At 37.5% G+C, this 27628-nt stretch overlaps 2 protein-coding genes and 1 long non-coding RNA gene across 5 annotated transcripts; 1 reads left to right on the top strand and 2 right to left on the bottom strand.

Annotated features, from left to right (window-relative positions):
• Positions 1 to 2591, bottom strand: LOC117137012 (protein dimmed). The gene is made up of 3 exons (XM_033298206.1): positions 2502 to 2591; positions 1076 to 1289; positions 1 to 1012 (listed from the first exon to the last, which is right to left on the bottom strand). The coding sequence occupies exons 2-3, from the start codon at positions 1247 to 1249 to the stop codon at positions 35 to 37; spliced, it is 1152 nt and encodes a 383-aa protein (XP_033154097.1). The 5' UTR covers positions 1250 to 1289; positions 2502 to 2591; the 3' UTR covers positions 1 to 34.
• Positions 2592 to 3999: 1408 nt separating this feature from the next.
• On the top strand, positions 4000 to 19228 carry LOC117137029. The gene is made up of 2 exons (XR_004459127.1): positions 4000 to 4994; positions 18246 to 19228. It is a non-coding gene; the product is annotated as an uncharacterized LOC117137029 (long non-coding RNA).
• On the bottom strand, positions 18799 to 27195 carry LOC117136986 (activating transcription factor of chaperone). 3 transcript variants are annotated; one of them, XM_033298172.1, is made up of 5 exons: positions 27016 to 27195; positions 26120 to 26410; positions 25954 to 26064; positions 19773 to 20062; positions 18799 to 19704 (listed from the first exon to the last, which is right to left on the bottom strand). In XM_033298172.1, the coding sequence occupies exons 2-5, from the start codon at positions 26286 to 26288 to the stop codon at positions 19132 to 19134; spliced, it is 1143 nt and encodes a 380-aa protein (XP_033154063.1). In that variant the 5' UTR covers positions 26289 to 26410; positions 27016 to 27195; the 3' UTR covers positions 18799 to 19131. The 3 variants fall into 3 exon arrangements, with proteins under 3 accessions (XP_033154063.1, XP_033154055.1, XP_033154073.1); XM_033298164.1 differs by having other exon boundaries at positions 19770 to 20062; positions 27016 to 27194; XM_033298182.1 differs by lacking the exons at positions 25954 to 26064; positions 26120 to 26410; positions 27016 to 27195 and adding an exon at positions 22686 to 22756 and having other exon boundaries at positions 19770 to 20062.
• Positions 27196 to 27628: the final 433 nt, after the last annotated feature.

Below are 27628 nucleotides of genomic sequence, written 5' to 3'. Positions count from 1 at the left end.
CTTACGATCCCGGAACCACCGCGTTATGGATGGCTTACAGAAACTCTCGGAAGGGCTCGTCGAAATTATCATTGATATCAGCAAAGCTCGTCGCATTGTTGACCACTCCGACACCAACCCCGATTCCAACTCCCAGGCCCACCGATGTATTACCACCATTTATTATAAGCCTAGGCTGCTGCTGCGATTGAATGCTCATGCTGGCCCCCAGATGGCCATGGCCATGAAGATGCGGAAGATGGCTGGCTTGCTGCTGCTGCTGCTCCATCGGTGTCTGCAAGTGTATGGCTTGTGATTGGATGCTCTGCATCGCGGGGCTGGCGGTCACTGTGGTAGCGTTCAGCAGGCTGCCGTCGGTAGCTGCCAAGAGGGCGCAGTCAAAGGGTCCTCCGCTGGCCAGGGTATCCTCAAAGCATAGCGTCGCGGCATTAGAATTTAAAGCAATTCCACTCGCTACTGGTCCCCCACTTTCGGAGGTAAGATTTGAGAGCAGGACCCCACCAACGGCCCCCGAGTTCAGCTCCAAGGCCGCCGCCTCCTCGTTGCGCTTGGAGAGTATTATGTGCGTCAGATTTATGATATAGTTTTTGGCCAGTGTGAGTGTTTCAATCTTGGACAGGCGTCGCTCCATCTCCACGTGCGGTATGACCTCTCGAAGCGATTGAAACGCATCGTTTAGGCTGTGCATCCGCATTCGCTCGCGTTCATTTGACTCCAGACGACGCATATTCCGCTCCTTAGCGTTCAGGGCGCCTTTCCGCCGCCTACTGGCGTTTGCATTGGAAGAGTTTGAGCTGGTACCGTTCGGTGCAATGGTAGATGGACAGGCTCCTGAGCTAGCATGGTGTACCCGTCCGCGGCCTGATGGCCCATCACCGCCCAGAGAGCAGCCGGACGGATGTCCAGTGTTGGTGGTGCTGCCACCCCCGTTGCTGCTGCCGCCTCCGCCGCTCGTGTCATCGCTTTGCGAACTGGAGTCTGTCATCTCCAGGTCATAAGTATTATTGCTTAGCTGGAAGCAGCAAAAATGGAAGACATTATATAGGTCCATTCGCTTGGCCTTCTTACGATCTACCTGTGAAGTTCGTCTGGTGGCACGACGGACGGGTCGAGAACTTCCCTCCGCCGATTCTGAAGACAGTCCATTGTGTCCGTCTGTGTTGTAATTGTTGTTATTGTGATGCAATTGATGTTGTAATTGCATAAAATCATGGCTGCCCATTAGTTCCGTTAGCTGTGTGGCATCCATGATTGTTGAAGCCTTCTGGTGGCGGAACAAAAATCGTCGACTGTAAAAAAGAAAACACATTACAAATAATTTATTATATAATACAGAACTCCAAGAGGAGTATCGTACTACGGCGCAAGCTAACAGTTAAAACGTGATATCTGCACAAATAAACATGTAAAACCTACAAATCCTGCGTGGTATTTGCTTTAAGTCGAAAAATCAGCCAGAGAAAATAAATGTCTTTACTAAATTTAGAGTTTTCTTCGTTTTATTGTTCGTCTTGACTATTTCTGTCGGTATACCAAAAACACTTTGACCACACCCCTTGACAGTTTTGATTAATTGTTAAATTTTTTCTGGCATATTCCCCAATATCTATACAGAAATTTCGCGGTCACATTTCCACTAGCTGAGTTACAGGTATCTGATAGTCTTAGCCTTAGCATTCTCTATTGCTATTTTTTTAAATTCTTCATTGCACTCCGAATTGATCAGACGCAGAAAATAATCATTCTAAAAGTGGGAAAGAAAAAAAATTTTGATATTTTATGAATACTGGTATTAAACTTATACAAACTCACAATTGTTGAATACGCTGTGCTTTTGCTTCATCAATAAGTCAATTTTCGATAAAGAAAAAATGGCCAAAATCATTTTCTTTGATTATTGTTGACTAGTTTTTATCTATGCGCACCTTTGATATCAACATTTGCCATTGGACGTTTCTATTTGCTACAATAAAAAAGTTCGTATACAGCTGTCTCATAATATAATATTTCAAACGGATTATTATACCCATTACTCGTAGAGTAAAAGAGTTTACTAGATTCGTTGAAAAGTATGTAACAGGCATAAGGAAGCGTTTCCGACTATATATGTATATATATTCTTGATCAGGATCAATAGCCTAGTCGATCTGGCCTTGTCCGTCCGTCTGTCTGTCTGTCCGAACGTCTCGATCTTAGGAACTATAAAAGCTAAAATATTGAAATTAGGCATGTAGCTTCCAGAGACATAGACGCAGCGCAGGTTTGTTGACCCATGTTGCAAACGCCCACAAACCGCCGAAAACTGCAACAGCCACACTTTTGCAAAATGTTTTGGTATTCCTTCGTCTTATTGTTTGTCTTGCTAATTTCTATCGGTATACCATACCGACTTAGCACTCTCTCTGGCTTTTGTTAGAATCTATTGCATTTATAACATAAACGCTATATAACATAATCATAAACATATTCTCTCTTGTTTTTACATATTATTACTGACTTACAAAAGATTTACAAAGATCTGTGATGCTTGCACCCGACAGATGAAAAAGTATGTGAATTGAGTTTTTGTGTTAGAGATGGATATTGAATATACATGGAATATATCGCAGTCCAGATTCGATATACAACGCACGTCCGAAGATCTGGCTAACCAGTGTTCAGGTAAATGATCTGTGTCATCTTTAAGCCATTCCATTTTATTGTAAATGATACGCAGTTGTGTGCCCCTAGGTCGAGCCAGCTCCTTAAACAGTTCAGATTCAAACTGTGTGTTTTATACTAATGTTAGGTGGTTCGAAACGTAGAACCCATTCTGACCAACAGGTGGCACAGGAATAGCCTTTGCCCACCTAAAACGAAGTTAGTTGATACGTCACAAATATTGCTAGACGATGGTGATTATCCGAGGCTACATTATCATACCTTTGACATGTATGGTATCGGTCGTACCCCGCGAAATGTAGCCAGGAGATGAAGAAACTTGCCTTGGTGACGCTTTTTCAAGTCGTTACCTAAAAGCAAACACGTTATGTGTTTACTATAATATTTTCCCCTCTACTCAGTGATTTAAATATTTTATAGTTTCATAAATAGAGAGCGATTTGTTCATGCAGTAGTTTTCTCAGTGTCAAATACTTTTTTTAGCGAAAAAAAGATGTCATCAAATGCACCAAATAAGTTCTGCCTTAGGAATAATATGAAAGCCTTTCTTACATTCTTAAGCAGTTCTGACAGTAATGATTAAAAATGTGCAGAGCAGGCCGGCACCTAGATAATAGTTAATGATGACGTGTATGATTTTTAGTGTTTCTGTGATGTTTAATTTCGCGTGCACTAGAACTACAGACAATGCTATGGTGGAGTTCCCCGACTATCAGGTACCAATATATCAGAATATAATAAGAAAAAAAGACTGTTTGTGGGCGTTGGAGTGGTCATGGCAAAAAGATTTGCTTATTAAATTTACAAGTCCAGCAGAAAAATGAAAAAAGATAAAAACATTTTTCAAAAGCACTGGCGTGACAGGTTTGCTCGGTTTGTAGATGTTAGAGTGGGTGTGGCAACATGGGTCAACAAACTTGAGCTGCGTCTATGTCTCTACAATCTGAATATTTAGTCTCAACCGATTAGCTTTTAAGCTCAAGGAAGCTGGGGAAAAATCGAATTTATTAAATTTGAAATCTGGAATTGTTTTCCCACCAATTATTTTTTTTGCCCACATCCAGTTTTTGAGATCTAAATTTTTAAAAATTCAAAAATCAAAAAGTTGACGTTTTTCAAATTTTTTTTTTCGCAATAACATCGTTTGCCCACCATTTAGAATTTTGAAAAAATGCTCAAGTAAATCTCGGTCTACTCAGAGAATAATGCGTTTGACCATCTCTTACAACTAAATATTACCAATATAATTGTTTGCACAACCATTATTATTAGTTTTTATCGTGTGCACACCCTTAAAACCTATACAACGTTTATTTTCGTTTGCGCACATTTAAAAATAACCAATTGCCCTAGTCCGCCTCTTAAAAATATGTTTTTATAAATAAATAGATGGACAGAGCCAGATCGACTCTGCTATTGATCCCGATCAAGAATATAAATACTTTATATGGTCGGAAAAGTTTCCGCCTACCTATTATATACTTTTCAACGAATCTAGTTCATATACCATTTTACTCTACGAGTAACGGGTATACAAATTTACCTATCATTTACATATACCTGCAATTAGGTTGATGAAAAGTCCATAGATGCAAAAAAAAACTCCCATACGGTTCGAGATGACCTTTGTGTTCCTTGGACGTGTTTGCCATTATAAGGATGCCAACAATATATCATAATTTAAATCGATGAAGAATAGCATTCATCGTACCAAATGGAAAGAGCTCTATAAGACCAAATGCTGTTTAAACTGCGGTTTTAGTAACTGATAATATTCTTTCACCAGATCGATTGTGCTCCAAAAAATCGCGGTCGGATATGCAGCGGTCTCCACTGACCACGAAAAATACGCTCTTTGAACAAGAATTCGACTTTTTTCGTTTAAAACATCACCAGATAGATATCGCGAGCCATCATAATTCGGGCCTTCTTTTGGTTTCATTTAGTCCACTGTTGTACATCGTCGATTGCTTGTATTTTGTAATGGTACAGTGGTGATCTCAAACTCTTGTAATAGGCTATGGATTCTGTATATGAAGTGCCATAGAGCCTGAGTCGACGAGGACTTTGGAGTTGTATAACTTTTGGGTTTGGTGAGATCTTCGCAGGCGTGGCCTTTGCCTTAATCGTCCAGCGAAGAAGGCAACAGCAGGCGTGCGATTTTCGTTGCCAAAATGGTGACTAATAGCAAATTTCTTCTTTCTGATCTCCAGATTACTGAAAGTCGGATAAGTCGCTCTCGAATATTAGGGTACTGGAAAAAGAGAGATCCCAAGTTGCGAAGTTCGCCGGATATCAATTGCTGTCGTGTTGTCAGATTCACTTTAATGTGTGTGAGTATATGAATTTGTGAAAGACTTTCATTTACCAATAGTAATGATTATTTAAAAAAGTTTTGGCTCGCGAACTGATTAACCCCTATAGTGCACTATAACTACACGGTTCATGTTACTTACTATTTATTCCCCTACTCTCTAGACAACAAATCATGCTTGAGTAAGAGTGAGCGTGGCCAGAATGTTTTTCGCATTACGATTAAAAAGATGTTGAATGTTTTTATCGCATCTATTTTAATTATAGCGAAATGCAAAAAAATGAAACCTATCCCAAAAACGAATTAAAAATTATGCCGCTTCGTTTTCATGAAATAAAAGTTTACCCGTTTAATTTTTTCTTTAATTTGGGAATACATCAACTTCTTGCTAAACTCTTCTGTACGTAAACAATATACCCTTTTTGCCAAGAGTTGAGGAGTATAAAAAACATTTACCGATGAAACGCTTTTGCCGCGTTGTCGTTGTTATGGTTATGCCCTTTGGCTTACCAGCATTTGACCCGGAACCTGCATCAGCGTTTAAAGCGTGAGACAGACCAAGGAATACGCGGAACGACAAATGTACATTGACTTTGTTGTAATAGAAACCGCGCACTTTTGCAGTGCATTTATTCCGTCGTCGGTGTTGAATGAAACAAAAGTGTCGCTATTATTTAACGACAACAGCTCCTTGGACTTCAGACTCTTTGGGGTCTCTTAAGAAATGTTGAGAAAAATGGCGGCGGTCTATGCAAAGGACAGATTTATAAATTCCATTTAACAGTTTCTTTCATTTTTATTTAAGTCATTGTATTATAATCGCATATTTTTTTTAAGATTTTCAGAGTTTTGTCTTAGAAGGACACAAAGGGGCTCCAAGATTTCCCCGTATGCCTTAATAATTAAATTAATATAAAAAAAAAAAAAGTTTGGTCTGTAAAAATGTATTTATAATTCAATTGGGTTTTAAAGGCAGAAAATAAGTTTACCACTTCGGTTAGCAAACAGTAGATGAATAGCCTTAAACCAACGTATAATCACAGAAAATTCTTGGACTTCTTTATTTAGAAAACTTCCGCACAACCTTTAAATTTGTTTGTCATATCATGGGAATGGTTAAACGTTACCTCGATCAAGGCAATACGATAGAAATGTCTACTTTTTCTTTGGAGACAACTGAAAATTTCACTTTCATTGTTGTCGCAAGAAAGGGGTTTGAGGATCTTAGCGATGCAACCTGCACCTGGTCTTGTGTAATATTTATTACGCTTTCTATTAAATAAAGCATACTTTTGTGAGCAATTGTTTTCCTTTTCTGTGCGGTCCACCCGCTAAGTTACAACAACGTATACTGCAGTTGACAAGTGTATGGGGAATTTTGAAAATGAAGTAAACTTATGCCAAGCCCGAATGGCTACCGATTGTTGAAAATAAATATAGTCAGTTTTCTATGCTTTCTATTATTTTTTTAGTGGTTTGCTTGTGTCAGCTTTCCCTAATTAGTTGGCTATTTACAGAGACTCATAGCTGCAAATTTATATTTTGTAATTGTTTTTACTCAACCTAACAACGCATTTCGGCCAGCTTAATTGTATTGACAACTTACATGTATTTGGACGTAACTAATCCACGATGTTTTTAAATATATAAAAGCACTTTTTAACAACTCTCACAATTCATGATGCATTTCATTTTTACTAAATATATATATATAGATGCTTGGCTATCCCTTTTGATTTCCAATTCTAAGCAACAGTATTTTTTAAAAACTTCCGCACAATTCAAATCAAGTTTCTCGGGAGCGCACAACGATTACCGGAAACGCGGAAGCGCTGGTGATGACGGCCACTTGTGGAATGGCTGAAAGAACGAAGCGGTGCCATCGGCCGACCCGAGTCCAGACAAAAGACGAATCACAAGCCTGGCCGATGGGAGTCGAGTCGAGCAACAAGTCCACCCAGCAGAGGGGGCTGGAGCTTCCGCCCGCACGAGAGCCTGAGTCGAAACAGACTGGCGAATGGAGAGCAACTGAAAATACTCAAAAACGGAGTGGATCTCTGAGTCAGAGTGTTTTTTTCGTATTTTCCAAAGGATTGAGGTGCCACATCTGAATTTAGAGGAATATGTTCTGTGGGTCCTTTAATTAATGCCTGCATATTGATAATGCAGTCCTTACCCACGATAACTCCTTAATATAAATACTAAGTAACTGTTTGAATATATTTTTTGTATATGAAAAGTTTAGGCTTTTAGTGCCTGCACTATTTGTAAAGTTTTTATAGCCAAAGAAAGTGTTTGTTTTCTACCCCAATATTATAATTTTATGCATTCTGACCGAAACTCGTATTTAAGAATTATTAAATATTTGGCAAACAACAACTCCGTTGGCAGGGCAAGACTTTCCATTACATTATATCAATAAGTACTAGCTTTCATGAAAAGCGAACGCAAAAACGTAAAACGAATATACCCTTCCCGGCACGTTATCCCAGGCTAGCCCACACATATACAGATGCAGTTCAAATGCCACCACACATATTTGCCCAACGGGGTGGCTTGTGCCTCGGAGTTCCTAGACATGGACACCACGTGCTCTGGCTCAACTCCAGAAGGGGGTATTGAGCCATAGGGCGGGGGTACCCACAAGGAACTATGGGAAATTTTACCACTATTTCTGAACAAAATTAATAACTCCAGAACGGAGAGAGATATTAAGATAATTTGGCATTGGGTTACACTAGCCCATGTCTCTTATGATACCAAAAATTGTGAGCGGGGCAACGCCCCTTTTTTATAAAATTTTTCAAAGTGTTGGCGTGACCGGTTCGGCGGGTTTAGGGCGTTATAGTGGGCGTGGCAAAATGAGTCAACAAACTTGCGCTGCGTCTATGTCTCTAGAATTTTTATGCTCAACCTTCTAGCTTTTATAGTTCCTGAGATCTCCACGTTCATACGGACAGACGAACATGGCTAGATCGACTAGGTTATTGATCCTGATCAAGAATATATATACTTTATAAAGTCGGAAACGCTTCCTTCTGCCTGTTACATACTTTTCAACGAACCTAGTATACCCTTTTACTCTACGAGTAACAGGTATAATTATCTCTTATCTGATTATTACTTTGAACTTGGAAAAGTGGGCTTAAGTCATAATAATCTAAAGCAATTATCTAAACAAGAATAATAAGCTACAACATGAGGTACATTTCATTGATTTTTAAGTTCAGTCATCAAACAAATGCTTTTGTGAGGCAACTTATATTTTACTCAGTTTTGGGTACAGCACGAGTTTTTTTTATTTTGACAGTCACATGCACTTTATAGAAGTCACACTGTTTTAATCAGCTGCTTTATTAATAGATTTGGCCAGAAAAAGTGGGTAAATTTCCCATAGTGCAAGGGTCTACGTAAGGGGCGGATGACTAGCCTGATTAGTACATGTGACGCATTTTGCTTGCGACGGCCTGCATTCGACTGCGGCTGACTTTCCACTTGGCTGTCGCCAGCTCCTTTGTTACCAACTCCGATTGACTGAGTGAGTTGTATACTGTTATTATTATTATCGTCTGTTTGTCCACGCTCTTGTTGCTGTTGGTTATCACAGTGCTTATGCCCTTATCGGGAGGGCTCTATCTCATGATAAACTATTGTTGGCAGATAATGAAATGTTGCTAGGAAAGCTATTTTGCTTATTCGAATGTTGCGAGCTTCCCTCCAACGATATGTGCGTATGCGGTTTTTTATATGACTAATATTTCTTTTGTTTGATTTGGATCAAAGGGATTTTAATAATTGCTGCAATATTGCATGGAGAAAACTTTCATGTAAAGAACACTGAACAAAAAAGATATAAGTCCCTAACATGAGGGCACTGCTGCAATTGCAACAGTTTATTCCAAGTCCAAATTGGTATTGGCCCTATATTAAATAAATAATCGTTAAGGTGGATGTATGATGAATGCGTTTAAAAATATGTTGCATGTAGAAGGAGCTTTACCCCGACCCTGGAAATGACATATAAAATACGCAGTCTAGAGCTCAGTTTCCTTCGAAATGATAGGAGAGACCTTTCTGAGTTGTGGGAACATTATAACTGATGCTTTTGAATTTAATACTTGCTTTAAAACTGAATTATGCATAATGCATTACTGCATTATTTCTTTAATATTAGTCAACCAAGGGAAAAGTTTATTTACTGAAAAAAAGTCCCTCTTCCCTTTTTATTTGCTTTTTTCACTAATTCCTCTTCAGCCAAGTGTTTCCAAATACAAATTGACAGTTCATATTTTTAAACTGGCAACTCAGTTGCAAGGGATGGGAACAAGAAATAGAGGTAGTACAAGCCGCATGTTGTCGACATTATGTAAATCACCCGTCGGCAGCGTAAGCAGTTGCGCTCCCCACCTCTTTCAGCCAAAGCATGGAAACAATGAACAGAAAGAAAAACAGGAGACATAGCTGGAAAAGAAGGGAAAAATTGTTTAGCCAAAAGCTTCTTACAGTTCCGGATAGGATAGGAACGTTTCGATTATTTCAGACTAGTGAGTCTTTGCGTTAGCGGTGCTCATCAACAGTTGGTTGGTCCTCTGATCTGGTCTGTCGTTTTCTTTGACTTATTAAAACGAGCATTGCACTCGACGTTTCGTCGTACACAAAGGTCAATAAAGGAGTGCCCATTTGCACCAATAGCAATATTGTATAACATTGCATTTAATAAGGTTTTTAGAATTTGGTGCAATACTTGACGAGTAGAATGCTTAAAAAATATTAAAATACCATTAGAAAATAATTGGTAATTGAACTAGAGAGAACAGTTTTTGATATCCACTTAGCGATAGGATAATAGATCTGGCTTTTTAATTATGGTTTTTAGACGTACTTACACAGGTAGAGCGTTAATATAATAATATATTAATAATATATATTATAATATATATATATGTATAAATATAATATATACATAATTTATAATATATTAATATAAGCATCCGTTGTAAAACCTTTTTAAATATATTGAGATGTTTATCCTAACAATAGAAATTGGTCTCATCAAAGGAACTCTCATACACACAGCGTTCCCTCCCTCCGCCCACTATTAATCCATAAATCCTGACAACAGCAACCTGAAGTCCTCGGGCGAGCATTCAATGCCTTTAATTAAATCAAACGGGAAGTTCCCACAACTCAACTGACATTTTAAGAACCGTTTTCGACTTTAACACGTTTAAATCACAAATTTGATCATAGCAAGGCATTCCCGTCACAGCCACAAACCATCATGATGGTCCTAAGCCGGGCAGAAAAATCGCACCCGCGGTTATTTAAAAATTCTGAAGACAAGAGAAAATATTATAAGGCAATAATAAATAAAAAGGGAGCATGGCTGCGAACGAGGGAAAAAAGTTAAGTAGGCGTACCTCGGTCTCACCATCGCATACCCCCTGGGCCCAAAACATCCCACGCGACTTGTCAAATGTCAATAGCAAAAAGTCTTCGTCCTCCTCTTAGTCGACATCTACTCAACATTCTCGTCCTCTTTCGCTGCCGATCACCACAAGAAGCCTCGTTGACAGGCCCCAACAATTTCTCCCCCTTGCCAATTGGGCTGGGGAAGGGGGTTGGTCAGCCTGTTGGCGTATTTACATTTATTAGACCAAGCCTTCCTAGATCCGAGATTGCTGTAAATTGTATGTATATTACTTACAATTCACCTATAATATTTACTTTCCTTATTACTTAATATTAGTATTAGTTTCAACTTGGTCTTTGCTAGAGGAAGTTACCATTTTGAAAATATCCTCAATGGTTTTTAAAATGTTTTGGACATAAAAAGCACACATTAACATATAACCTGTAGACATATATGTATATATTTAGTACCACTATAGTCGATATCTTTCTCTATCTAATGCCCATAGTAATTTGCACACCTAAGTACAGATGAGTACAGCTCCTACCGAAACTTTGGCGTGACCAAAACTTTTTCGCCACTTCAGAAATGATACTAATTCCGCAACTCATTAAGAGATACAGAGGAGGGACGTCAATGCAAGTGACATGGTGGGATTCCATATGATTAATTAAACTGTCTTGCCAATCCTACAATCCCGTAATGCGCCATCAATAACAATTATCAGTATAGCCACTTTCCTATGTGCAAATCACTAAGCATCAAAAGCAGATTTTAGACGTTATTGCACGAGGTCATATCCATTCTCCTCCGAACTTTTTACCCCACTTGCCATTCCATCTAGGACATTCCAATTAATAGCGCTTCATTGAACTTTGTCCTGTAATATAAATGCTAATTTTTCATAGAAACCTTTCAGTAATTTTGTGTCGATTTTCAAGCCTTACCTGCAGTGAGTTTATAATATTTTTTTTTTTGTTAGAAAAGTTTATAATTTTTTAATCACTAATCAGGCAGAAGTTCAACTTTGATTACATTAACATTGTAAAACAGCACCGGGCTTGGTGTTCAGCCTGTTCTTCCTCATCATAACACGAACGCATCGCCGTGACGTATGCATACTATTTGCTTTTTCCATGTACATGTTTTAAAGACCCGCCTCCAACTTTTTAATGACACCAATTAGCCACTCTTGAGCTACTGAAGCGAGCCGCGACGCGAAGACTGGGTTAGTAAATATGGCGATGAAGAGGCAAGGCGGTACTAAAAGCTGCCTTTCATATAGTTGCATATCGCTCTGGCTCGTTAAATCAAAATGCGTGCTATAAATTCTCCCGTTTCCGGCGGCCACTGTGTAAATAATAATTATTTATACTTACTTTGTTTTCTCGTTTCAAGTGGGTGCTGATATTTATCAACGCTGAAGTGGTTATATAAATATGAGTTCCTGAAATTCGTTCCTTAAATTTTAAGTCTTGTCTTTTTTGAAAGCATTCTCCGTTGTAAATGAAGCTTTTCATGCTCATACAAACAAATCCTCTTTAATGGATTCCGACCGAGTGATATTTAAGGTTGTTTTCACCCTAAGTCAGGTCTTCTATCAATAAAAGCAATGGCTGCGTCGATCCAAGATAACTTCATAACTCATCAAGTAAGGATGAGAGGCATATTAGTCAACTCGGCTGTCAACGCCGCCATACAATTTATTGAATTAGTTTCATTTTATTTATCAATTGTAACAATAATTGTAACAATTAAGAATACATTTGAAGATATTATTGATCTTTAAATATTTATTTCAAAACATATCACCTGGTGTACATCAATGCACAACTTTTTCTATATTGTGTTATTTAGGATCAGCCCACGCAAATATGCCCGACAAAAGCTTCTTTTGAAAAGTAGGTTTACTTATGTATTTTGTGGCTGAACAGATTAACAGATTTTTAAGTCATTAGTGGACTATTGTGTAATTCTGTTCAGTCTCTTAATGATTTATAAATGTCTTCAGGGCTTCAACTTTCTTAACAAGCCCTTCTTAGTCGCCTCTTCTCAGCAATTATTAGAGCACCTCCAATTAAAAAAAAAACAATTAATAAAAGGCTTTCCAAGGATAACTGGGCTTATATCGCAATGTCTGCGAATTAGCAGCATGCTCGAGAATTCTTCTTTTTTTTTATTATATTTTACCCGTTACTCGTAGAGTAAAAGAGTATACTAGATTCGTTGAAAAGTATGTAACAGGCAACAGAAAACGTTTCCGACCCACAACCCGCTCCAGCCTGCACGCCCGCGTTTTTGAAAATGCTTTGATATTTTCCCATATTTTTGCTGGTTTTGTAAATTTCTATCGATTTGATAAAAAAAACTTTTTGACACGCCCACTCTAACGCCTAAAACAGCCTAAAACTGCCAAAAACTGCCCAAAACAACCATGCCCACATTTATGAAAATTTTTTGATATGTTTTCATATTTTTATTACTCTTGTAAGTTTCCATCGATTTACCACGCCCGGACTTTTGAACCACTTTTAAATTTTTCTCTATTTAATCACCAATATCTATCGATATCCCAGAAAAATTATGAAATTTCGCTTTCGCATTTCCACTAGCTGTGTATCTTAATTTCGGGGAACTCAACTATAGCATACTCTCTCGTTTTTTATGAAATTACTATATACGAATGTATATAGAAAAGCTTTCCGAAGAGATAAATGCATCCTATGTATAAAGGCAACAACAAGTGGTTATTTTTGTGCACGGTGTGAACACATGCACACTCCATTGGCAGTTAAAGAGTCTCCATTGCGATCAAGCCTTCACACTCTATCAGTGCGTCAAGGCCATGTGAACACTTCATAATCGAAAGGGCCACGAAATATTTTGATTTCACACATTACGTGTCGTTAGCCTGGGCGTAGTTACCGCTCAGCCACTTGGTATGGCGCGGTGAGAGTGAAAGGGAGATTCAGTCTCCTTGGGCGTCTGCTTGGCGCCGCTTTGACCAGGCCGCAAATGAGCGAACCTTTGGCCCTCACGACGCCGGCTCCCGACATCACCATCCCTTAATCACTCACACCACGTTAAAATACAGTGGTTGGGGGAGAACAATCTATTTACATTTACACCAAATGTTCAAATTTATTTATCGGTGGGGCTGCGGGAAACCAGTAAGGAATAAGTGGCGGCGGGGGCGTAGGGGAATGGAAAAGCAGTGTAGAAGCAAACGTCGAGCGACGTCACGCAAAAGTTGTTTGCGTTGGCGAATAGAGCGCAAAAGTAGGCAACGTTATCTGTTCATTGCGGTGACTGTGTGTGCGGTGAAGTGGGTCGGTGGGTGGAATGTTTACACACAGCCATGGCCATGGGAGTATGCATGGTTGTGAGTATGTGAGGCATGCTGATGAGTTCTGTATGTTGTTTTTCTTGAACAAACTTTAATTGTTTTTGATTTTCCTAAGGATTCAAGTGCCGCGAGTTTTATTACTTGTTTGTTTACTCATCTGAAGGATGATGCATAGAGGTGCGGGGACAGTTTGCCTTTTAGAAGCCTTTTCAAACGCCCAGTTGGAAAAAAAATGAGAAAGTGGAAAGGGGCATAACAGAAATGGTTCTCTCTTGGCTAATTAGATGAGCGTTTGTTGTGATTCGCCTGAAAAAGAGGGGAATTTGAAGTGCTATCCCAAACTCATTCAGTTGCCTGAAAAGATGCTTTTTGACTATAAGCGTTACACCGGGAACAATGAAGTCACACCAACTGGATGCATGATAGTTAGACAATGTTATGCAAACCCCCTTTTATTAAGTAAACATTGACAACAAAATCAGAACCCTATCCAAAATGTTGTATCTAAATACCACAGAAAGTCCGGCAAAACAAATTTTTTCAGGCTTACTGGTGATATGTAAGAAATATTTATGTACATATGTAGATATGCAAGTTTGAAAGGTAATACACAAATGCCCAGAGGGTAAATACATACTCTTATAATGCGTTATAATGCAGAATGAGAAACTTTACTTGGTGCATTTATTTAGTACAATCATGTTTCGTCACGTTGGACTCGTGACTAGTTTTTAAACTCGTTAAACTTTGTTTCCGTTTAAAAGATATAATTCTTACAGATATTAATGCTGGGATAAATTTATACGGATTTAAAGCCAAAACACAATTTGTTTGCTATGCTATGCAAATTGAAATAAATGCTGTTACTCTTCTTACAAAACACTAATGCTTTAGGAGTTTTTGACCTTCTATGCAAGTAATTTAAGAACAAAATTTATATATAAAATGAACATTCGCTATAAATATTTTGAGTGTAAACCTTTCCTTTCCAACTTTTTCCACATGAAACTGAGCATCGGCCATTGCTAAAATGTCACGTACTCTGGGGCACAGGTAGCTCTGTGTAAATGTCAAAGATATGCTGAGGGACTCGAAATACCGCTAATTGTTGCACATGCGACGTACTTCATGGCACTTCACTAACCCCTTCATACCCCACCCCACAAATTCAAACTGTGTGCATTTAGCTTAAAGGCCCGCCACAATGCAGGTTATTCGTGCAACCTCTTTCTGTTGGAAACAGTCCCTCTCAACTACGTTTTGTGGTTCGGCTCATCTGCATGGCAAATTGAAAATTGCGCTCATTTATTTCATTATAGCAAACGTTTTTGTCTTGTCCCATTCAAATAGCCGTGAAATTGCATTTAATTTTGTCTGTGATAAATTGAAAGAAGCCAGAAGAGCCATAAAAATCGTTGCATTATTGATATCGAATTTCTGTTTAAAGCTATTTGGCTGAACAGAGTTTCAGTTTCATGCTATACATTCATTCTTTAATTATTTGTTTTTGAAACTTGGATTTCAAAAGTTTACAGATATTTTAAATAAACATTATACTACATTTGTTAAAATTTATTTATTCCTATAAAGTAAATATATTTTGAATCAGGATAAAAAGCCATAAAAAAAGAACATTTTAGACATTTGTACATATTTCCATAGAATTGCCAAAAAATGTTGGCCTTGCCAAAAGTAACAATGTTACAATAACAATGTATGTAAAAGCAACCACTGACTCAGTATCTAATAGTAATCTAATACACTCGACTATAGCGTTCTCTCTTGTTTGTGCGGATATATTAGCTGTGCCTTGGGGCCAATCCAAAACACCTACAGATTTCTGCAAATGGAAATGAACAATTTAATGTAATAGGAAGTATTTTACAACGCAATTGAATATTTCTACATCTTAACCTTACATTGCCACCCTTCTTTCATTTCCCATTTCATTTAGTTTAGTTTACACTGCATTAGTAAAACAATTGGATTTAAATGACCCGCATTTTGATCGCAGAGCAACCCGCTCAACTTCAGTTTCATATTTTATTTTACTTTATTTTTATGGTCGTAAGCTAAAAGCTGAAAATGAAACTTGGAAATGCGTGAAAACTGGGTAAGCTAAATGTGTGTGCGGGTTGCGATAAGAAGGTACAGTAATTTTTTCCCACTCAATGCGATTAGATAAGGCCATAGAAAATTTAGGAGAAGGAAAATCAGCAAATGGATGGGCGTCATAAAATTAGCTTGTAATGAAACTTGTTACTGCTGGAGGCATACATAGACTAGAAAAAGAGTACAGTAAATCAAGAATGATTTTGAGCGCTTAACAACAATACGAACAGTATACAATATAATATTTTGTCCAAAAGTGGTGATATTATAATTAATATTTTGAAAACATAGAAAGACATTCCGGACAATTCCGAGACCTGGCCATCTGGCAGATCTCTAGAAAGTCTAGGTGTTCAGGGTAGAATCCCATAAAGGACCTCGTAAATATAAAGCTTAAACAAGGCGATGTGTTATATTATATTACATAGAATTCCACAAGCGGATTTGTTGCTTTAAAAGACTTAGGTTCGGAAGAAACACTTCTTAAATTTCGGTCCATCTGCTCGCTCTGTAATTATGTTGCTCCACGCTGAGATAAGCCACATTGCTTACATGTGCATTTTGAGGTAATTATATAAAAGATTGCTCTCAGTATTTCTCTTATAGTTTTCCTCTGATCCACTTAGCTTTGGCGGTAATTGAATTCATTCTAATGGACACCACCTAATACGGTTATCTCGCTAGGATAATACTTCATATAAATATTAAAATGTGTTCCTCACATAATCTCATTAACATTCGACACGGGAGGAGAAGACTCACCCCCCGACCGATATACATCCATTCTATGCCTCATTATAATTTTGTTAAATGCTATGTAAAGTGAGCGCCATGTCTCCATCCCAAATCAGCACTTTCTCTACGGCGCCTCATTGTCGGCTCTTCGGTCCTTGGAGGGTTGTCCACTGGCTTTCGTTTAGAATGACGTTTTGACTTTTAATTGTGTTTTAAAGTGTTGCGACCGCCCTTTGAGCCAGGCGGTTGAATTTCGCCTGCACTTGGGTCACTTTCAGGCCATTGGTTTTTGATTTAGCTCGGCTGTTGGGTCATTTGATGCCTAATTAAATTTAACGATGACGTGGACTTCTTCCTCTACTAGCCTCTCGACTTCTATATTGATTTGTGGCGGCGGGCGGTGTTATTTTACATTATCGATGTCAATTCGATTTCGAAATAGTGCAAATAGAAGGAAGTGTTCTAAAATTGGAAACGAATGCAGAAAAGAAATTCTCGCCAGAACTAAATTTTATTTATGTAGGTCGGTCACAATTAGCATTAAATTACTTAATACTTAATATGTCTACCATGAAACCTCCAAAACTCCACCACAAACATATAATTAAGTTTTTTTAATCAAGCGTATTTACTTTCCTTTTCGAGAAAAAGTACTGCGATATTGTTAGGGATAGGGGTCATCAAAATTAAAAAAAAGAAAAATAACTGTATATTTCGGATAACCATAACTCAAGAAATTATCCCATTCATATGTTAAATTGCTGACATCTCTACTAATGAATTTTGTTTACCAACCGACCTTTTATCATATAAGTTCGAAAAATAAATCGTTTAAGGTTAAAAATTATTACCAATATCAAGGATAATTGGTAGGCGATTTCTAGAGCAGCACTGGCAGCAGCATAACTCATCCAACCACCATCTCAACCCTAATGCTTAAATTCTCGTTGCTCTGGCACTTAAGGGGAGTGTGTTAAAAGGATTCTGCAGCAGGACGGCAGCTAATAACAGGATTAACACAAAGCAGGAAAATTGAATTTTATGCCAATATACTTAACCATGCGCTTAAAGAGTCATTCGGCTCGTAGATTGAAGAATCGAACGAAACTCGATGGCATGACAGGAGGAGGGGGATGACTTTGGCGACGAGCAAACACAAAGTCCCAAACGTAATTTTCACGAATTCATTGAACTGCGTGAGTGTGAAAAATAACAATTTAGATAAATATTGCGCCGGCGACCTCTATCGGCGTCGTGGCTGCCTTGTCATACACGGCGGGAGTCAGCATCGGCGACAACACAGCTTAGACCTCACCGGCTTAGGCGACGCCGTTGAAGGCGAGCTCTAGACGGAGAGCACATCGACCGTTGACACAGAAATCATATTAATATAAATTAACGATGTGGAAAATTTAGTTTAGTAGTGAAAACCAAAGAAAAAGCGGCAGTCAGCGACGCCAAGTCAGTTGTACGGCTCACGTCGCCGGCTCATCAGTCAAAATGTCCAGGCAAGAAAATCCCAAAGCGACCCATGACGATTCCCATATCCCAACCCCAATCTCAATCTCAGCAGTGAGGGATTGTTTTGGTATCTTACTTTTCTTTTTCTAGCCCCTGGTGTAACAATTTTATCTGTATTAATCTCTATTTGCATATATTTCCAGTTCTTCAATTAATTGGTCTTCATAATTTTAATGCACTTTATAAAGAACGTGGGACGCGGAATTGGTGATAACATTCGCATCATATTCATCGACATAATCATAATCCGATTACAACTACGGCATTCAGGAGATGCATACGGCGGGGTACCAACATATTGAAGTACCCATACAAGCTAACCAGAAGAAGAGAAGAGACTCTGTCCTTCGAGCGGATTGGATTTTACAATTTTAGATTGAAAATTAATTAGTGAAAGTTTCTGCTAGGCGGTGGTTGGCTTTGGTTACTAATTAAAAATAATACAAATAATAAGTTTATCAACACTTTTTTCATGCTACTACCGAATGTTGATTTATAAATTTTCCAAGGATAACTTACCGTTAATTTTATATGAATAAAATGTCATGACTCTTAATATATCTTTTAAAAACCATTTTGATTTATTACTGATCAATGTTGAATAAGAATAAAAATAATTGAAAAGTTAAAATAAATTTACATCTTTAGGGATGCTACCAGATTAAAAATATGTTTTTTTAAAATAGCACAGCAGCCGCAACACTGTCCGATTTGCAGAAAAATAAATCAAGGAGCTTTTCAATTAAAGTGTTTTACAATGGACCGTGTTGCTTTGGATATAGGGTCGCCTTTAGTCACCACTGGCAACAAATATTTCCGAATTCAGAGACTCGTCATTAGTGCCAAAAATTTAGGACAAAGGACAGGCTGCGTACTCTGGTGATTTGTAGATTTTGGGCAACCCGGAGATTGTTATTGATAGTATTACATTGAAACATTAAGATGATGATTAGTGTATCGAAGAGGCTTAGGTTTGATTATAACAATAACTTTGCAAACGACCATAAAATTGATTTCAAAGAACAGAGCCTAGCGCTTGCGTTCTTGGTAGAACTCTCGGATTAGCTGGCGCAGATAACGCATTTCGTTGCGACGCTCCTGCAGAGTGCGACGAAGCTGCTCGTTTTCTTTAGACAGCACATGCTCCTCGCCCAGCACATTCTCCATTTCAAGTTTCTTTTTCTGGCGATATCGTGTGGCAGCGTTCTTGTTTTGCTCCTTTTTCCTGATCTTTCGATCCTCTACACCTCGCCCGTAAGTGCGAGTGCGCTTTTTTGGCTGGGACGCAGACTGCTCGATAGGTGTGTGAGCTGGCGAGGAGGAGCTGCTGATAAGCTGTGGAACCCAGTCCTCGTCGGCGTCGGCGATGCTGCTGCACACTCCGCTTTCTGTGCTTCTGCTGTCTAAAGATGAAGACGCCTGAGACTCGCAGTCCTCGTTGAACTGCTGCCAGTTCGTGGAGAACTCGAGCTCCTTAGCACGCATATTGACGATATCATCGACCAGTTGGTTCTCGCGGGCAATTTCGCTGCCGCCTACCCAGTTGTTAAAGTTAAAGGTCGTGGCAGAAACTGCGTTTGTAACATCAGGAGTATAGCATTGCTGCAATATTTGAAGGTTTATTAAGAACACATATAAGTACAATGCACACTCATATTATGACTTACCACCTTTTGCTCGGCCTTTACGAGCACGGGTTTTGGCAGTGCATCGACCGTCTGTTTGTAACTATCGAATTGAGGCGGAGACTGCGGCGGCGTTAATTGCTGTAGAACAAGTGATGGACCATCATTGAGCTGGTAATCGGCGGCAGAAAGAAGCGAAGCAGCGTCTGAAGATGCAGCGAATTGTACTTTGTTTTCGGGTACTATGGCCTGAGTTATAACATTGATGTTGGGCTGATAACTGTTACTCTCATAATCGATGCAGTTCAACGTTGCCTTTTGGTCCAAAAGACATTCTAATGGAAGACAAAAATTTAAATTTTAACACTGAAATTCAAATATATATGTAAATTCATTTTGAACATATATAAAGGGGCAAAATGTCACCATGACACTTTTAAAAATGGTGAATTCATTTTTAGTTTGTCGTTTGTTTTGCCTGTTTGTATTGTCACGCCAAGTCACGAAAGTAATTCTAGACCATAGATATTCAGTTGATAACTCGTCGGGAATTAGGGTTTCCTTTTTCACTTTTTAATGAAATAAAAATCAAAAACTATCTTCATCCAATTTAAAAAGAAATTATATTTATTGACTTATTTAAAAAATACAATGAGCTTCGAATATGCTCCTGATATTTACTGAGTTATTTTAAGCATCTATTATATTATTTAACTTAAATTAACTTCAAGTATAGGGTATAAATTTCATTGTTAACAATGAAATCTTTGTTTCATCAAATAGGCCAAATATCGATAGATATTGCGGAATAAAATTAGAAAAAAAATTAAAAATGGTTCAACTGCAAGGGCGTGACCGGTTTGGCGGCTGTAGGGCGTTAGAGTGGGCGGGTCAAAAGTTTTTTTTTTGGCAAATCGATAGAAGTTTGCAAGACTTATAAAAATGTGAAAAATATCAAGACATTTTTCAAAAGTGTGGGCGCGGCAACATGGGTCAACAAACTTGAACTGCGTCTATGTCTCTAGAATCTGTATTCTGAATCTCAACCTTCTAGCTTTTATAGTTCCTGAGATCTCGACGTTCATACGGACAGATCTAGAATATACATATTTACTTTATATGGTCGGTAACGCATCCTTTTGCCAGTTATGTAACGAATCTAGTATACCCTTTTACTCTACGATTATTTATTTTATAAAAACGAGTATAAATATTTATATATATGCAAGTATTTTATGTCTGTAATTTATAAAGACGTAAACGTCGCTATTACTTTTCCATCAACAGATATACTATATTAAAAATATATATTCATAAAGAATTTCTCAAAAAAATGTTTCGCAACTTCATAAGCAACCTAATACGACTGTGTTTTATAAAAGTGAATTTTGTTTGTCTACATTTTTGCACTCTAAATTGATACATATGTATTTCCATTAAAACGAAGGACAACGAATACTCGTATCTCGTTCAGAACTTTAGTAAACATTTACATATTGATTGTGGCATATTTTTCTCAGTATACGATTGGTTTGCTGTTGTTTTCAATTTGCTTTTATTAAAGAACGACGGAGATATTTTATACTGAACAAAGTTCGACGACATCAGTTTAATTATTTTTTACAAAGGCAATCACAATTCAAATAAAAAAAGTAATTCCTCGCAGAAAAATCACATGGGAGTGCAACCTTCTAAAAGCATAGTTGCAACACCTGCTTGGCTTCTAAAAGCTGACCCAGCGACACCTTGGGCTTGAGTTTGCCTAAGCATTCGTCTCCCCCAAGATCAGTTCTACATTAGCATAACAAGTTTCGTATCGATCGATATATACATACATATATGTTCAATCTCCTCGCAAGCACCTGCGTTTGAATTGCTTAAATTCAGAGCAACTGTAACTACGGTTTTTAATTTACATACAAATGCGACTAAACCGTAGATGTTACCATGCCTAGCACTGGATAATGCTATATAAAACACCATATTGTGTTGTGCAATAACAACAAGGAAGTGTAAACATTTCATTTGTTAGCTTTAATGAATTTTAAGAAAGAAATAAGCAGATTAACTTTCCTATTTTGATTCTTCTCTCTCTTTTATGAGTCAAAACATCTACCTAACATCGTTATAATATAAAAAAGCACATACTTCTTATCAGTATTTAAATAATAGAAATTCTATTATGATATACACTTTAAACTGCTAGTTAATAAATGATTAGCTTTAAATTTTACATGATTATATATAAAAGGGACGAAAAAATCTTTTGAGAGCATTTTCATTATATATTATCTATAATTAGATTTTAACTTTTGCCTCCATGTGAAATAAATTAATTATTTAGTTTTCCTTCATTTCCAACAAAAATAAAATGAAAAAGCTCTATATGCATATATGAAGAAAACAATGTACCATTTGCATTATCAAATAAAACGACAGAGACAACTATATTAACACAATCATGCGGGAAATAAATATGATTATACATACATATTTATATTAAATGAGAGCATGATTAGCGAAAACCTTGAAGCAAGACTGACTTTATAGGCAAATAAGTGTGCACTCGCCCATAAACACATTGTAGGAGATGAAACCAAGAAAGTTTATGTATGTTTATTGTATATAAATTTTTTACAAGTTGTAATGTCATACTGGCTTAAAACTTGTATTTCCTAAACTTTTTGAATGTGTTCCATAATCTGATATACTGCTCCAGCTACAGCCAATGGCTTCCAAAACATCAATAACAACTTGCTACCCAATTCCAGTCACTGTATGCAAACGAATTTTTTAAATATTGAATTTGGACTTCATAATAAGAAAGGAATTTCGAAGAAGTATAAAGTCCACAGGATCGATACAAAACAAACGTAACAAGCTGGCAGACTTGATTAGCGTACTCAAAGTTAATTTTTTGTCTTGCAATTACGTATAACATAGCACCCTTTTACTTACCATATGCTTGCATAAATATATATGTGCTCATTTTTGCGGCAGCAGTGAATCGTTTTGTCGAATATAAAGTGTTGTCCCACAAGTTTTTATTAAAAAAAAAATGTAAGCAATAAATGAGAATAAATGAGTAGACTGACCTAAACGTAACAATAATCGAGTTCTAAACAAAATGTTACAATAGCTATTTAAAAGGAGAATTCCTTATATTATGAAAATAGAAAAATATTAGCAGTAATGTATAATCAAATTTCCAAATGAAAGTAAGGAATCACAAATTAGTAAGGAATCAAATTAGAAAGTACAAATAAAAAGCTGGAAAACGGGTATAAGTTCAGCAAATTTTCTTATTAAATAAAAAACAAAAACGGTACACAAAACAAAGCGCGTGGTAAAACGTATATGAAAAGTATTAAAAGTTTTAAATTGCATGAAGGGATTTGAGTTATTGCTTTTTATTGTGCATCTGTTCTTCGGTTGCTGGATTTCTGTCCGTAGGATACAGCTGCTGCCGCAAAATGGTCGGCGTAGTTGAAAATCTGAAGTTCCTGCTTAGCGTCGTTTAACCAACTTTTGCGAGTTTATCACAATTTCACGGTTCCACATGTAACGGTATCCACAGTGTGGTATCATGCTAACAAAGTCCTTGGTGCCCGCACTCGAACTTTCAGGTGATCACGATTGTCCCGTGGGTCGGCAGATTTTCCGAGGTCCGGCTACATATAGTTTCCAATCGATAATCGCCTCAAGTGGAATCTAGCCGTTTTGTCTTCACCTGTGGCTTAAGTTAGAAGTACGAATGGCTCTCGCTGGCAACTCACTTCACAAATTTGGAAAGCGCTATCCGCTTTAATGCGTAATGCAAAGATTCTGCACTTTATTTTTAACGACACACCAGATTTCCTTATATAAGTTATTTAACACATTTTTTATAATGTTTTTATTTTCGATTGGCTTTTTAGCGTTTATAAAACGCAAAGACCTGTGGTTGTGTGGTTACTGCCTCTCTTCTTATTTGTTATTGTATCGTTTTATTTTAAGCCGTTTTCTTTGTGTTGGCGAGTCAATACGTGTCCAAGACGTGAAATGCGGGGCGGCAATCAAAGTTAAGGCCGAGATTCAATCCGAGCGCTCGCGTCTGAGTAGCGATTTGTACTGAGTACCGACTACAAGCCGCGCATGGTTTTTGCTCGGCTAACTACCGGGCAAGAGCGAGTGAACGCCATTGGCAGCGGAGCTCAGAGAGCGCCCTGCATTAAGATCAATCTGTTCGTTTATTTCGAGCCCGAGATGCTATCAGCTGAGACAAGTGGACAGTCACAATCTGAGCCAACGGACTCTGCACAGTGGTGCAAATTTAGGTTATTTGTTTTATTGATCTCTAGCTGAACAAAAATTAAAATAGCTGTCCTGTGTCACACAGGGAATTTCAGATAACTTAAATTTGTAATTAATATTAATATTTAACCACAGCATTGCTCAGCACCTTCAGTTCTTCAAAAATTGAATTTCTAAATTATATAGGTTTTCTATACAGTATTATCAACACCTTCAATAATCAAGTCTCTGCGTAGGTTGCTCTTAATTTTAGGAGAAATAAAGATTATGTTACTGAAAAAAAATTTTGTAAAATTAAAACTCCGCTTTCCATATGCATTAAACAAACTATGAAATCAAATAGTATTAGCAGAATCGTGCGTATATGTATATATGTACACTATACATGCTTGAGATGTTAATAGGAGTAATCTCCCAACATATTGATATAATCAACATGTCATCTCATGGCTACAGGGTTAAACACAATACTTATTTCATCTCCTTTTATATAAAATGTATTTATAAAATCTACCCGAGTGAGCCTTAGTGACAGTTTCAAAACGGGAGGCACGTCTTCCGTAAAAATTTACATTTCAAACAAAGAAGCTTCCTGATCTCCCTAAAAATACCAAAATTATGATGGTCATGATGTCAAATGGTTCATTAATCGCAGATACTTTATATATTTCACTAAAAAAACATACACTATAAGATTAAGGGAAAAGAATGGATCGAGTTGCTACCTTAAAAAGCACACAACCCAGCTGTTATCTATTGAATTCTTAATGTATTAACCGAACGTCAGCAAAGAGTCCAGAGAGATTACTACAGAGAGAAGCGGAGAAGAGAGAAGAGTCCCGCCGTTCACTCGCTTAACGCGTGATCAAGTACGCAAAAAACCGATCACAACCGATTTCATTGCTCTCGCTCGATCTGAGTCTTTGTTGTTGCCTGGAAATTGGCCATTACAGCGCTTGCTTGGGGCCAACGTTGATAAACAATAATAAAATGCACGGTGAAAACAATAATACAAAAACAAGCTCATGCTCAATCTAAAGAGGGCCATAATACCAGTAAAATACGCTAACGAAAACAAAGCAAACTTAAAACCGGTTCCTCAACTTTACCTGTCGGAATTTTAGGTTCAAAACCATTTGATGTGCGAGACCCTAATGACTCAAACAATGAAATTCACTTGATCTATACTAATAATTAAGAAGAGCTGTAGGAACATTTTTTTTCGTCTCATACTTTGCAATTTAAAAACAAGAAAAAAAGTATGTACAAAAAAAAAATGTAATTTAAGCAAATGTTGAGTTTTAATATGTATATAAATATCGTTTTTGCGGGAATTTCGCGGACGTTAAAAGCTCCTGCAAATATCTAAATATTTTATTTTTAGTGATAGGTGTATTTATTTAAGATATTTGTATTAAATTGAAAACTCAATTTATTAAAAACTTCTAATATAACGAAAGGTACGGACAATTTAAGCTGCTCAAATATTTTTGGAATATCAATAGAAATGTAATACTTTTTTGAAATAATTGGTCGTGAGTATGCTTTCTTAATATCAACTTTATAGCTCTTGTTGTTCCTGAGGTTTTGATTATCACACGGTTCCTGAGATTTTGATTATCACACAGACATGGTCAGATCGACTCGGCTAGTAAATTGAATCCTTTTAATGAGTCTAGTTTCCTATTGATCTACGAGTAAGAGGCATAACTACCAATTATCTTATCATTGTAAGCATAGTAACGGATTTTACTTTAAATATGTCATGATGAGTTTCAAGTTATAAATAAGGTTAATAAGAACTCTAAGAGGTATTTCTTATGGGCGAAGGTGGAATAACTTCCCGCAAATCGATTTATCTGCATTTTGCGCACAGCTACAGTCACAAGAACACGTTTCATACCAAAAAGTAAGCACACTAAAATATACCTACCTTCATCTTTCAGGTCAAAGATCTCCACAACCATCTCCTCATCGCTAAGTAACTCGAGAGAGGCTGCTTCATTCAGGGTCATAGCCTCATCATCGCCAATTAGAATAATGCCTTAAATTAAAATCATTCAAAATCCCTTCAAAAAAAGCTTTTAGGCACCACAAACCATTTGCAAAGTTATGGTCATACAGCCACTCCGTATCGCTTGAGTCAGTAAGCGGAAACAGATCGGAGCCCAAAACCGATGTTGGGGATTGTGGCTCCATCTTGAGGTCCCAGTACAGCTCCTTGGGCAACTGCAAGCTCTCCATGGTTTGGTGAAATGATGCGTCCATATTCAGAGTTCAAATCAGGGGTCAAAGATATATTTTGTTTTGAAAGTATGAAATCCGGTCCGAAGAATGAGAATGTTTGTTTTCGCGCTGTGTTTTGTTGTTGTGAAGATGCCATGATGGCGCTGAGAATTAAAGAAACGAATTAATTATTATTAATTGGTTCACTGCACAGCCTACAGCTATTCATTGACTTATCCCGAGTCATGGTGATAACGAATAGTCGCTACCCTTTTTAAAAACAATTTTTAAGTATTTTACTGTACCTGTTATTTTCCAATTACACTCAATTCGTTGAAAAAGAAATGCTTTTTCAACATTTTATTGGCAAAGAGTTAATATTGCCGTGTCCGTACAACCACCAAAAAAGTTGAGATTATGTTTAACATTTTAAGTAAATCTAGAATGCAAAGAAGACAGCTCTGTCATGAGCTGTGTTCGCTTGGGGTAGTCCTTACTGTGGTTAGTCATCTCATTTTCGCACGTGCAGGCGACTTGCAACGCGCTTTACTCAACTTCAGTCGGAGATTGCGTCAGCCAATTTCTTTACCTTTAGCAGGTGGCATGCCCCTCTGAGTTTTGATTTGCCACGTTAACACAGTCAATAGAGAATCCATACAAGGCAGTGCCACCAACACACGTGCAGCAATAATGAATGTGCAACGCAAAGTGCGGTAGTGTGCGTGCGAAATTGCGAAATTATCGAGAGTTTAGCTTGGTGCATACTCACTTTTGATTTTTATACGTTTCCATTTTGTTGTGTTTGGGCACCTAGGTGCTGGTTGTTTTTGCTTGCGCGCAAACTATAGAGCCATCTTTACGTTAATATAAATGCCGAAAACGTGGAAGAAAATAAAAATTGAACCTTTTTGCGTTTCATTTGGAACGATAATGAGTGTTGGAATCAGTGTTACCAGATCGGGAAATGCCTTCCGCTACTTTCTACTAAATAATCCACCACTTTTTCACTGGCATTCAAAGCACACAAAATCATTCGTAAAATATTATTAAATGTCTACTTAAAAATTTAGAACTGAAAAGCATTTGTTTAAAATCTTCTAACAGTACAAATGAAAAAATTCCCTGAGTGTATATTATTTAATTTAGGCTCGAGAAAGGTATTTAAGCAGAAGAACATGGGAGTAAAAAACCCCCTAGTCTGCTGATCGAGAATTAGGCAGACAGCATTACTTTGTAACAAGGTGTATAGTTGAATACTTACTATTCAATTTAATGCGAAACTAATGTATATCGATAGTTTTTTTGCTGCGTGATCACTAATTTTATTCTGGGTATTCTTTTCTCTAACTAATTACTTAAGCACAACAATGTTTAAAAAACAC

The sequence above is a fragment of the Drosophila mauritiana genome, chromosome 2L, assembly GCF_004382145.1.
Source record: "Drosophila mauritiana strain mau12 chromosome 2L, ASM438214v1, whole genome shotgun sequence".
Classification (NCBI taxonomy): Eukaryota; Metazoa; Arthropoda; class Insecta; order Diptera; family Drosophilidae; genus Drosophila; species Drosophila mauritiana.
The sequence above is the reverse complement of the archived record's forward strand: the minus strand, read 5'-3'. Positions and strand labels throughout refer to the sequence as shown.

Excerpts from the sequence above, each read along its gene's own strand:
- LOC117137012 (XM_033298206.1), bottom strand. The coding sequence starts at position 1,249 with ATGGATGCCACACAGCTAACGGAACTAATGGGCAGCCATGATTTTATG. Across the intron at positions 1,013-1,075 it reads CCACCAGACGAACTTCACAG|CTAAGCAATAATACTTATGA; the intron begins GTAGATCGTAAG and ends TGCTGCTTCCAG.
- LOC117136986 (XM_033298164.1), bottom strand. The coding sequence starts at position 26,288 with ATGGACGCATCATTTCACCAAACCATGGAGAGCTTGCAGTTGCCCAAG. Across the intron at positions 26,065-26,119 it reads TGACCATAACTTTGCAAATG|GCATTATTCTAATTGGCGAT; the intron begins GTTTGTGGTGCC and ends TTTTAATTTAAG. Across the intron at positions 19,705-19,769 it reads TAAAGGCCGAGCAAAAGGTG|CAATGCTATACTCCTGATGT; the intron begins GTAAGTCATAAT and ends CAAATATTGCAG.